At 46.4% G+C, this 13,020-nt stretch overlaps 1 protein-coding gene across 14 annotated transcripts in view; it reads left to right on the forward strand.

The window, feature by feature from the left end:
* LOC143172364 (CUGBP Elav-like family member 4) overlaps window positions 1-13,020 on the forward strand; it is a 719,169-nt gene that overhangs the window by 623,465 nt on the left and 82,684 nt on the right. For all 14 annotated transcript variants that reach the window (XR_012997334.1, XR_012997335.1, XM_076361730.1 and 11 more), the window contains exon 6: window positions 7,750-7,893. Coding sequence is in view for 12 of the 14 variants with exons in the window: in XM_076361730.1 (XP_076217845.1) it covers window positions 7,750-7,893 (144 nt within the window). In the remaining 2 variants the exon portion in view is untranslated. The remainder of the gene's footprint in view (window positions 1-7,749; window positions 7,894-13,020) is intronic.

The raw sequence follows: 13,020 nt of genomic DNA on the forward strand, positions 1-13,020 counted from the left end.
GCCAGCAGTTTCCCAGTGTTACCATAATTTCCCTTAATTCTTTCTATAAAAAACAAAATCATAGGACCATGTTCCCTGCCTCCACCCTTGTTCCATAAATGAACTAATAAATCACATGTTTCTGGGTCCCAGAATAGAAATCCAGACAGCCTGGCTGCCTGACAGGGGGTATGAATCATACTGGCGCCAAAGACGGCCTTTACTTCTTTAGTCACATCTCCGTAGCCACGCAGGCATCTGGCAGGACAGCGAAGAGAGCTGTGGGACGTGACAGGCTTCACTTGCCGTCTTCCTCAGGCTTCCTCGCTCCCTCCGAACTGCAGCATTCATTGCCTCCAAATGGGATAAGAGGGATAACTGCTCGTGAGCCGCACAGCCTCGCTCTAGACAAAAGGATTTAATTGGCTCCATAACATCTCTTTATGGGTCCAGGGGGAGTTGGGAACGAAATCAACAGTCATGGAGGCGGCTGGGGGAAAGCGGGAGTGGGACCGTGCAACTGCCGAGCGTTGCCCAAGTCCTGATGTTGGCAGCAGCCCCTGTGAGTCTCGCTGCACTCAACATTTTTCTCATCTGGATGAGATTAGGACTTGCGGGGGCTAAAACGATTCGCAAGCACTGACCTTTTTGGGATATCAGAGACGTTGATAAGCCTCCAGCCTGGGAGGCATAAAAGGCTGCCTACCCAACAGGGGTGTTCCCAGCCTACTGGAGGGAGTTCCACCAGGCATCACCACCTTCCTCTAATAAGGACATGCTCTTCCCACCGCTGAGAGGAATGAAGATGTCAGCGTTAGGTCTTTGCGTCTTTGTTTGCTTTCTTCCCCCCTCCTCCCCTCCTCTTTTTTTTGCTCCAAACCTCATTTACATCAGTGGCATCTTCCCTTTGATTTAAGTAGGCTCTGCATCAACATTAAATCACTCTGGATGCTTCTGCTTGTTTCCCTTTAATCCACTCCTTCCCAGCCCTGCTCAGGTGTGTGGTCTGGATTGATAACACACATCCTTGTAAGGAAAACAGAAAGACCTTAGTAATTGGTAGATCGCTATCCCTATCGAAAACATAGTCGGCATTAAGTGATTCAGTAGCTATTACCCGAATGGGTTTTGCAAAGATCAAAATGAATTTTTAAAGGGCGAAGATGTATTTAGATCAAAAAAGTAACTTTCAGATAAGACCCTCAGTTGAAGTCCACACAAATTCACAAATGTGAAGCATCCTATCAGACACCAATGTCTTTGCTTCGGATGTCCGCTGGCAAGTGAAATCAGGTGGGGGAATATGCTTGCCTTCCCATCCTAAAGGTCTGTGTGGTACTCACAGGAATAGTGGTTGTGAAGTCTCACCCAGCAGCAAGAAGACACGTTTCAGTCTTGGTGGAGTTGAATGCAGCCAGGGCAGATCCTTCAGCATAAACCAACTTCTTGTTCCACCAAAACCAGCAGAGCTTCACTGAGTTTACACCATCTCATAGCTCATGTCAAAAAACATGCTTTACACCATGGTAGCCTAGAGTCATACAGCATGACTGTGACCTGGGATGCCCAGTCATGTGCAGCATGTTTGCAACTCAGTGCCGCTGAAATGTTCTTTTATGTCACATGCACAGTTGAAATGTATCTGCCCAGCTTACCAGCCCTTCCTCAACATCTGTTCCTTTCCAAGTCATCTTAGGCTGTTCATGTCCTCATCCTGAACTGCCAGGGAAAAGTGGAGCTCATGTGAGCAGAGTCCCAAAGCATCAGGGGCTCCATCCCTGGTTGTGATGCTGCCTCACTGTGACAATAGACAATTCACTTTATGGCTCTGGAATTATTCCACTTCTTCTATTTTCATCCTTGCCTATTTAGCTAGAAAGAGGCATCATTCAGATACTAGCTTTCATGGGGCTCTATGCTGTAGCTACCAAACATTTTCTTAATAGTAATAATAATTTATAAAAAAATTACATCAAGTCATCATTCGTTGCTGTAAGAATATTTTCAGGGCAAGTATTTTTTTAGTAAATACAGAACTAAACATACCTTATCTTCCAAACCATGTTACTGTTATTGGGAAAGGGAAACCTATAACATTTTCTTTTGAATTCTGGACTTTAAGTTTTTCTTCAAATGGACAAAAAAGAATTATTTATTGCTTTCATATTCCTAAATAGCGGGTAAGAATTTCCAGTCTGCTGGTATAACAACACTTTCCACTTCATAATGCATTAAGGAAGGCAAACGGTTCTGTGAGGACTTTTATCATCCGTAGACTGAGCTGAAAAATGCAGAACTGCTTGAAGAACCCTGCTTTGAAGTTTAGGTTGTTTGGATATCTGGCTTTGATTTGAGGGGCATACTAATACCCAGGTTATATATCGAGTTCTTTCTAATTAGAATTGGGTACAGTGCCACCAGGAGCCAATGATTCTGTTGCCCTGTGGAAAGCAATAACTTTAGCTCAGAGAGACACCTGCTAAGTAGTGTATGGGCAAGTAAAACCTAAATCAAGCTTCCACTCCAAATAAATTACAGCTCCGGAGACCTGTGAAGGGAAGTACCTGCAGCAACTCTCTCTGCTTAGACATTGCATGAAGAATCCCCTCTACCGAGGGAGCAGCATTATCAAAGGGTCTGTCACTCCAGCCCTGGATGAATGCCTCCTTTCCCTGCTCTGTCTCTGTCACTCTCATCTCAAGTGTGTCTAAACCAGCTCTCAGGACTGTACAGTGGAAATCATTCCTAGTGACTGCCGTCCTACTCATCTTTCAGATGAGACATGAAATTGAAGCCCTGAGTACAGAAAAACATAGCTTATTTCACAGGAGGGGAGGGATGTTAGTCCTGGTCTTCTGGCCATCTTCCAGCATGGGTAATTACATTTCTACCTAGCTAAAATTCCCTCTGCTCTACAGTTTTAATTGGACAGTAGTTTCTTTTTTGCTTGTCTAAAATCCCAGGTTGGGGTCAAGCCCCCACTGGCTAATTCAGCAGCCCTATTTTCAGTAGAGCTACACAGGCATTTCCTGCAAAAAATCTGGTTTTGTTTTCAAACTTAGGAGGCATCATACCAAATGGCCTGATGTGACAGAGCCCAAAGCAAAGAAATCCTCCTTTGGCTTTCGGGCCCTAACATCAAGGATCCTTGTGTGGAAATACTACCCTGAATGGCTTGCTGAAGGTCAGCATCCTCCCAGCTCTGCTTTGCAGTCGCGAAGGGTGTGCTAAGGCAAAATTTCCAACACAAGCAACCCCATTCACGTGGTGACACTTAGGAAGGTAGTCTGATTGCCCAAATGAGAAGTGTCCAGCAGCACCTCTTCATTTAAGCGTCTTAGCTGGTGTGCACGGCTGACATTTTGAAAGGTACTTAATAGGATCTGCACATTCAGATCTCTTATACTGAAGAGCTTTAGTCACTGGAACTTTAATGTAACAAACCTTTTTTAAATATTTTTGGCCCAGAACTTTTAACTGGCTCCATTTGAGGTAACCAAGATATAAAAGTCCACCTGTATGAGAGAAACACCCTTGCAATAAGGTACTTAGGTGTATGCTTACCTCCAATAGGACATTCACTAAGCTTAAAGTGAAACATGATTTAATGGCTTTGGTGAATTAGGCCCAAATTCATCAGTTTTGCAAGAAAAAGATGTCTAACCATCTGTAGAGATCGGTAACCTACTGAGTCAGAGGAGACTTATAGGGCTGACAGGAAAAGAAAATTCAGGCATATATTCTGCAAGGAAATATCTTCACAAAACTTTTCCTATGAATATTGTTCTAGGGAGAAGCAACTTTCCCTGATGCCGTGGAGTATTATTTGGTCTCCTGAAAAACTTCTGCTTAATTTCTGTATACACTCCACTTGGAAGGACATAGCTAATGGGAAACAGTCCCAACAACCAGGCAAAAGATTTGTTTTCCTTTGCCTTTAAATGAAATATCAATGGATGGATATTTTATTTTTAGTTGAATATGAAATTTCACAAGCAACCTGTCAAGCTCCCGTTTTCAAGAATGACTTTATTTCACACGTCAAGACAGGCTGGGAAATTAGTTTTTCCCACAGAGGACTCTGATTAGGGATTACAAAGTGAGTGTGGCACAGAGTGATTTTTCCTCCATCTTTTCCCTCGCCCCGCCAGCCTAGAGAGCACCTGACTCTGCTGACTAAGGGGAGCAATTCATTACCGTGCACGGGAGGAGGACGGGAAGCAAGATAGTCATATTAAGTAGACTTGCTGGCCCAAGAGAGAAGAGGGAAGGCATAATAATACAGCCCTTATATTATTCTTTTCATCAGTAGATATCAAAGCACTTGAAAAAGGAGGTTGATTTGATGGGAAAGGAGATAAATGCCAATTCCAAGTAGCCTATTGCAGAGGCGCAAGCAGGAATGTTCACTTTCATGATAGTGTCTTTTGACTGTGGATCTGCAGGGTAGAAAAATAAATGGGTCCTTCCCTCGGTAAAATGCAGAATTAACACACAGATCTCAAAGTACATTTCAAACATTATTGACTTACCCATTGTAACTCTCTTGGGGGTTGGCAAAATATAAGGTCCAGTCCAACACCTGGAGAGAGCAAGGGGGAGATTATGTATTACTAATAAATGACCTAGCAGACAGGACCTATTGCCTTTGTCAGCAGACAACGGCTGATTTACACCATGGTTTAACTGCTTGTGGAAGCAATAAATAGTCCAGATGAAGGGCTCTGCAGTTTTTACCCCATGGAAAATCTGGCCCATTCTGTGGCATTTCTAATGTTACCCAGTGGGTTAGTAGGAGTCACTGGAGTAGAAAGTAGTCTTGTGCTGCTTGTAGATGAACAGCACTGGGTGGCTCCTCTGCTAAAAATCCTGCACTGTGTGATCTGATGGAGTTTACTGCCTGATTTCCTTTGGGCCATGTGAAAGGGCTGCATATGAGGAACCACATACAGAAAGCATCAATCCCAAGGTCAATCTTCATATTCAAAGCAATGCAGCATCTCTACTGGCTACATATCTTCAACTGCTTACATCCGCATCTCATTGCAGAGCGCTCTTAAAAAACCCTCCTTTTTCTCCTCTTTCTTTGTAGTGTGTGCTCTAACTTGCTTCTATTTGTCAATGGCCTTTCTGCCCTGGGTATACAATAGTGATGTTCAAAGAGGTCTGAAGTCCTGCTGTGACAGGCAACCCAGAAAAACATCTCATAAGAGGCAGTCTTAGATCCCATTGGGTCAAATGGCTGCTGTGCAGTCACTACGACTCACATCAGGAGGGAAGAACACTCCAGGGGCAAGAACTTCATGTGGAGGTTACCCATGTTTTCATGATGCCATCTACAATAATAGCTTGGTTTTCAACAGCGTGAGGCATCAGCAATTTCCTGAGGCAGTTCTCTGGCCCTAAGACTTCCAGGGCAAATAGAGAGAGAAAGGGGAAGGAAGAAGGCACCAACTTATTTACACTTCTCTGTCCTGTTAACTAGAACAGGTCACATCTTCAAAACCCATTTGCAGAGATAAATACTCATTCACCATATTCAGTTTCAAAATCCTCCATGCTGCATTGTGCCCACCACGCTGCAGCCTCTGCTCTGCAAATCACGACAGCAGCTCTGAACAGCCCAATCTGCTGTGAACCAGTGCCTCCCTCCAATACAGCTGCAAATAGGTTTAAATCATTAGAAACAGGTTACCAAACAGTCTCTTGGATCAGGGTTAATTAAATGAGTGTTGAAATCTAATTAAGGACTAGTCCAGGTGATAATTAGCAGGAAATGTATGCATTAAAATATTCATTTGTCAATGAGCTGCAATTAAGAGTGTGATTTGGGGAAAGATCAATAACTACATCATGTGATTTAAAAAAATGAAAAGTTGCCCAGCCTTGGGCAGAAATACAGGGGAATTTTGGCTAGGTTTTTTTTTCTTCCATCCCCCACCCCACCCACCCCTTTCTGTTTAGCTCTTATAATAACTTCTGAAAACTGCTCTCCACCCTTGAATAGAGCATTCATCTCTCCATACCTTTGTTTTCCTGAAGCACTTCTTTCAACCTCTTGCTCTTCACCACATTGTTTGAGTGGGTTATAGATTTATTAAAGAGAGACTAACAGGTCAAAAAGAAAGATCCTTTGCCAATGAAAATCACTTCCTCCCAGAACAGGCTGCTAATCCAGGGGAACATCGCTCGTTGTGTGGCCTTAGATTGTTTTTTTTTTTAGCATGTTAATTCCACAAGTCTTTATTCATTACTGAGGATCTGGAGAGGCTATTGAATATGCATAGCTTGGACTTACGCATATGTATGTCCATAGTTGTGGTTCACTACACTATTCCCAATTTGTAGCAGAACAACTCTGCCTTCACCGAGACTATTTTTTTCTGGTTACAGGTACACAGGGGTGTGTAAGCCAGTTAATAACACTGCCCCTATGCAAATCCCAGGCAATCCCACCTCTGCTAGAAAAATGAGGGCCCCGCAAGAGCCCAGCTCCTCTGGCACAGAGCTGGTCTACCTCTACTGCTGCAGCCAGAGGCTGAGCTGGCAATTTCCCCACTGACTGTATTTCCATCAACGAATACCAGTGTGTCAAAAGGGAAGCGTACCATGGGAGCGTGATGATTTTAGCTGCTCTTTGTCAGTCTCCTGACAGCTCACCTGCCCATCTCCCCAGGCTCAGTGGCAGCCCAGCTCCCGAGGCAACTGTCTGCCTGCTGTCGGGGCTGCTGCTGGATCCCCCCTCCACTGCACCCCTCTTCCCCTGGGGAGATCACGCTGTGGGGAATCAACCAACCCATGAAGTTAGGATGTCCTTGGAGCCAGCCAAAAATACATCAGTGCCTTCCTTCCTCAGCAGATCTATTTCTTCCCATCTCTGCCTCCTATCAGAAATTTAAGAATCGCAGTTACTGACCTTTCATCTCATTTTGGGGAGGAGAGGGATTTCTTTCATTCCCAAAAGCTCTATATTTTTCACAGACTTCTGCAGCCAGCTCTGATGATCATCTGTAGTTCTGCACCAGTGTTGACTGCAGACATAGCCCAAACATTGTAAAGCTTTCCTGGAAGAGTGTAACATTAAATGTGTGCTCTTTTGTGGTAGCTTCTATTTCCTACTGTTCATGGAGAGGAAACTCAGGTCTATCAGGCACTATTTTTGCTCCCCTAGTTTAACAGTGCTGAAGAGGTGCTGCTTCGTGATGAGACATACACTCTGCTCAGCATACTGAATCCTGTCTCCAAGGCTGGGCATGGATTTCTCGCTGGACATGGGGATTACAAGACAAGGCAGTGTGAAAGGGGGGGCTGGCATGCACAGAGTTAACAGATTCTATCAAAATAAATCAGTTCACAAATCCTACCACGTTCATCCAGCAAAGGCTCCTACATTTTGCTGCACTGAGTCCAGATCTTTGTCCTCTGATGAGGACAACCTGCTGGGCCAAAAGGTTTTCTATATGTTGAAAGAATAAGGCAACAACTTTTGCAAAGAGAACATTAGTGACAGCCTGGAAGTTTGAATTTTGGAGGAAACTAGGAACTGGGCTGCTGGCCTCAGTCATTCACCCTCCAGGGTGCTTTCCTTCCTTCCTGATGCTCTCAGCCTCTTGCAAATGTCCAATTCAAAAGGCTTGAGAGGTTGCATGGGATAAATCAGCATCAGCTGGATCCCATGCTACCAAATCAGTGTTAGATGTATGGATTGCATGAGCCAGTGTGTACCTGGCTATTGCCCTCATGTATTTCCTTTTGTTTCCTGTCCTGCAGGGAGCCTCTTCAAGCCTGGTGGTGAAGTTTGCAGATACAGACAAGGAGCGTACAATGAGACGCATGCAGCAAATGGCAGGACAAATGGGCATGTTCAACCCCATGGCCATCCAGTTTGGAGCGTATGGCGCCTATGCACAGGCAGTAAGTATAGCCACTGACTTCATGCATGTTCACGGGAACAGGGATAGCACCTAGAATGACACAAAAGCACATGTGAACAGAGGAACAAATGACAAGAGCAGAGGAGGAACCAGTGATTTCTCCATTAAATCAGTTACACAATGGGAGCAACCTGAGCTATGCCACCCTGGGGTAGGTGAGGGCATCTCCCAGGCAAGCTTCAGAGGTGCAATACCTGCTTCTAGCAAGTAACCAAACCGTGATCATGTGTGCACCCATGCAAGACACTTCCTATGGGGCCTAAGCAATTGCTGTCAAATCCAAACACGACTAGCCTTTGAGGATTTGGATAAAATAGACCTGAATTCAGCTTATCTTAGTTCTCTGTCCCATATCAGCACCATCTGGTGCCAAAGGTTTGTGAGGGCACAAATACCTTTCTGGCCCTCCTCTGTTACCAGGTCATGAAGGCTGAGCTGAATGGGGGAGATGGCTCTCTGCTCCATTCGGCCAGGCCCCTGCTGCACCGTGCATCATTGTGGGTACCTTTGGAGTCACCACAGGATGAAACAACAGCTGTTGACAGAAGTGCTTTTAGATTCGTGAAAGCATGCTAGATAATACTAAAATGGACAAACAGGCATATGCACACATACAACCCTGGCTCCCCAAAACAGTATGATTTAAGCACACTGGGAAAATGCAGCAGCTATTTAAAGCAGTGTTGCACTGTCTAACTTCAGGTATCTTACTTACATACCAAACCTGGACCCTGGGCCCCAAGAGAGTGTGACTGTACAGGGAGCTGGGCTCCTGACGAAGCCCTGAAATGGATGCCTCTGGCAAAACTACCTTTCCTTAGGCTATAATTAACAAGGACCTGCAAGGTAAGATCAGGTTCAGGTAGCTTGGTCTCTGCCAGATATTTCAGAGGAAGGTAGAGGAGATCCCTGCAGCAGGCAGACGTAATACTGCCAGGTGACTTTGGCTGCCTTCTCTGGAGCAGATGAAACAGGAACATTTGCAGGCAGTGACAGTGCATCTAGGTGCTTCATCCATTTGGTGGTAATACGTGGCCCTCTTGTACTCTGTGCTAGATTTGTGTACAGGATGGAAGTACCATTAATCCCATTTTATACATATATACATGTACAGGAATACAGAGAAATTGTCCAAGCAGCCAGGGATCAGGTTAGAAAAGCTAAAGCCCTGAGAGAATTAAATCTGGCCAGGGAGATCAAGGGCAACAAGAGAAGATTCTATAGGTGCATCGGGGATAAAAGGAAGATAGGGGAAAATGTGGGCCCTCTCTGGAATGACATGGGAGACCTGGTTAGCCAGGACACGGAGAAGGCGGAGGTACTCAATGACTTTTTTGCCTTGGTCTTCACCGGCAAGTGCTCAGGCCTCACCGCCCAAGCTGCAGAAGGCAAAGGCAGGGACTGGGAGAATGAAGAGCCGCCCAGTGTGGGAGAACATCAGGTTCGAGACCATCTAAGGCACCTGAAGGTGCACAAGTCCATGGGACCTGATGAGATCCATCTGTCAGTCCTGAAGGAACTGGTGGATGAAGTTGCTAAGCCACTCTCCATTGTATTTGAGAAGCCGTGGCAGTGCGGTGAAGTTCCCACTGACTGGAAAAGGGGAAACATAACCCCCATTTTTAAAAAGGGTTTTTTTTTGAAAGGGAGACCTGGGGAACTACAGGCCAGTCAGTCTCACCTCTGTGCCTGGGAAGATCATGGAACAGATCCTCCTGGAAGCTATGCTCAGGCACATGGAGGACAGGGAGGTGGTTCAAGACAGCCAGCATGGCTTCACCAAGGACAAGTCCTGCCTGACCAACCTAGTGGCCTTCTGTGAGGCAGTGACTACATCAGTGGACACGGGAAGGGCTACAGATGTCGTCTGTCTGGACCTCTGTAAGGCCTTTGACATGGTCCCCCACAACATCCTTCTCTCTAAACTGGAGAGAGATGGATTTGATGGGTGGACTGTCCGGTGGGTGAGGAATTGGTTAGATGGCCACATCCAGAGGGTAGTGGTCAACGGCTCAATGTCCAGATGGAGATCGGTGACAAGTGGTGTCCCGCAGGGGTCTGTATTGGGACTGGTACTATTTAATATCTTCATTAATGACACAGACAGTGGGATCGAGTGCACTCTCAGCAAGTTTGCAGAGGACACCAAGCTGAGTGGTGCGGTTGACACGCCAGAGGGACGGGATGCCATCCAGAGGGACCTGGACAAGCTTGAGAAGTGGGCCTGTGTGAACCTCATGAGGTTTAACAAGGCCAAGTGCAAGGTCCTGCACCTGGGTCAGGGCAACCCCCAGTATCAATCCAGGCTGGGGGATGAAGGGATTGAGAGCAGCCCTGCCGAGAAGGACTTGGGGGTGCTGGTGGATGAAAAGCTGGACATGAGCCAGCAATGTGCGCTCACAGCCCAGAAGGCCAATCGTATCCAGGGCTGCATCAAAAGAAGCGTGGCCAGCAGGTCAAGGGAGGGGATTCTGCCCCTCTACTCTGCTCTGCTGAGACCCCACCTGGAGTACTGCATCCAGCTCTGGAGCCCTCAGCATAAGAAAGACACAGACCTGTTGGATCGGGTCCAGAGGAGGGTCACAAAAATGATCAGGGGGATGGAACACCTCTCCTATGAAGAAAGGCTGAGAGAGTTGGGTTTGTTTGACCTAGAGAAGAGAAGGCTTTGGGGAGACCTTCTTGCAACCTGTCAGTACTTAAAGGGGGCTTATAAAAAAGATGGTGGCAAACTTTCTAGCAGGGCCTGTTGCGACAGGACAAGGGGGAATGGCTTTGAACTAAAGGGGGGTAGATTTAGAGTAGATACAAGGAAGAAATTTTTTACGCTGAGGGTGGTGAAGCGCTGGAACAGGTTGTGCAGAGAGGTGGTGGATGCCCCATCCCTGGACACATTCCAGGTCAGGTTGGACGGGGCTCTGAGCAACCTGATCTAGTGGAAGATGTCCCTGCCCATGGCAGGGGGGTTGGACTAGATGACCTTTAGAGGTCCCTTCCAACCCAAACTATTCTATGATTCTACGATTCTGTGATTTTCCTGAGTAACATCTTCCTGAATGAGAGAGACCGAATGCTTTGCCTTAAGTAATACGGATTCAACTCTGGAATCACACTCCAGTGCACCCATACTTCCTCCAGCACATTGACTGCAAGGCTCTGCTTTCTTCCCTGTCTATTTCCTTCTCATGCTTGGCACCATGGATTTCCCATCACATCCACATGTTCTTTTTTTAACTTGAGGGCCTAGAAATTTCTGTCCTCCACTGCGTGCCATTAAACATTTGGTAAAACCCAGCCTACCCCTTTCATGAGCCATGTAGAGTCATGAGGATGTGCTGTATTGCTCCACAGAAGTTCCCCCTCTCCTCCCAGCTGCACCCTCTGGTGCTATTCTGGACTTTTTTTATTCTGTCCCCACTAGACAAATTCCATTTTTCCTTCCATTTTGCCCTCTTCATTTTTATTCCCAGTCAAAGACACTCTTTGCCTCTTCCTTTGTCCCCTGCTCCCCTCCTCACATGATAGAAGAGCTGTCCCCTCCCCAGTCTGGCTGTGTTTAACTGTCTTCATTACCACGGAAGGGTGCAGGAAGAGGAAAAGAGACAGTAAATCACAGCTGAGCCCAGGTCAGTGGCCAGCAGCCTTGTAGGCAGATGCAGCATCTGTGACCCCATGTACCACAGGAATTAACAGGAGGCAACCCATGGGCAGCTGGGGACAAACATCTGCAGAGGTTGTCAGGCTCCAGATGTGGCTCCAGTGTTACGCTACAGGCATTGATCAGGCAGCTGGGGAGGTGGTAAAGACACCACTGTCCTGATGCTCTGGTCCAAAAACTCTTCTCCCATCATTTTTAATCTAGAGTAATTCTTCTAATTGCCAGCCTAGGTTTATACTGATATAAAAGAGGATGCAGTCTGCACCTTTACACCACAAAAGTTCCCCCCCTCTGTTTCTCACCAGGTAATACAGGACATTATGAGGGTAGGTGCTTGAGTGAGGATTTATGGCTGAAGGAGGAATGAAAACAATTCCTGGGTCTGCTCCTGCTCCACTTGAAACCAATGAATATTTTTCCTATTGATTTCTGTGAAAGCAGAATTGGACCCATCCTCTTTTTTCTTCTGGTAAATATGCTAATAAGGGGGAAAGAATAAGTTTTAGATCTTGACCCATTGGATATGACAAGCTGGTGACACCAATTACCCTGGGGACTTCAGAGCTGTCTAAATGATGGGATCACATTTCTGCGTGGCGCCTGTACACCCAGAGCATGCTCTGATGCTGTCTCTCAGTCAGCCTCCCTATCTGTGTCTCTCCCTATCTGCTTCATCTCAGTCTCACACAAAAGGGAAGGAAGGGAGCGGCAAGGCTGTGTGACGTTCCCTCTCCCTCGGACTGGATTAATCCACCTCGGACTGCTGGCTCTGAGATATCGGGGTGATTGGCACCTCGTAAATGCCAGTAGGAGACAGAGGGATCAATAGGGGGAGAGGGAAAGGGGGGGGGGCAGTTTTATTCAGCCCAAACTGAAGTTGAAGAGCTAAGGCAAGTCAAGAGGAGGGAAGGTGAAACAGTGAAAATGCAAAAGCAGGACAGTGGTGACAGCTGATGCCACTGCCACCACCAACTTGTGCAACCTTGGGTGAATCATTTGCCCCCCTGGTCTCATTCCCCCATGTACAAATAAAACTGATGATCCGATTTATTTATTTTCCCTTCTCCCTCAGAGACACGGCTCTCTCTTGTGCTGTCTCTCCATGGGTTTTCACACAGGGGTATGATGGTAACACATAGCAGCAATGGCCTCACATAGGCTGAGCAACAAGTCCTTGGGTTCAGCAGCCATATGGCCTCAGCTCCAGAGGCAAAAAAGTCAGGAAGCAAAGGAGGTTCTCCTCTGTGTGTGTTTTTTGCCTCCCTTCTTCATGTACCACCTGCAAGCAGACCAGACAAAGCTTGGCACTAACCCTGTGTGCTGTTTCAGTGACACAGAAAGACACATCAGACCCACCTCAGCTCTTTTGTATGCACCTCAAGCTTGGCAAGTCAGGTTTCATGGCTGGTTGATCCACATCATACTGTGGATCCACATCAGCTGGGTATT

This window comes from Aptenodytes patagonicus, chromosome Z, assembly GCF_965638725.1.
Source record: "Aptenodytes patagonicus chromosome Z, bAptPat1.pri.cur, whole genome shotgun sequence".
NCBI classification, from domain to species: domain Eukaryota; kingdom Metazoa; phylum Chordata; class Aves; order Sphenisciformes; family Spheniscidae; genus Aptenodytes; species Aptenodytes patagonicus.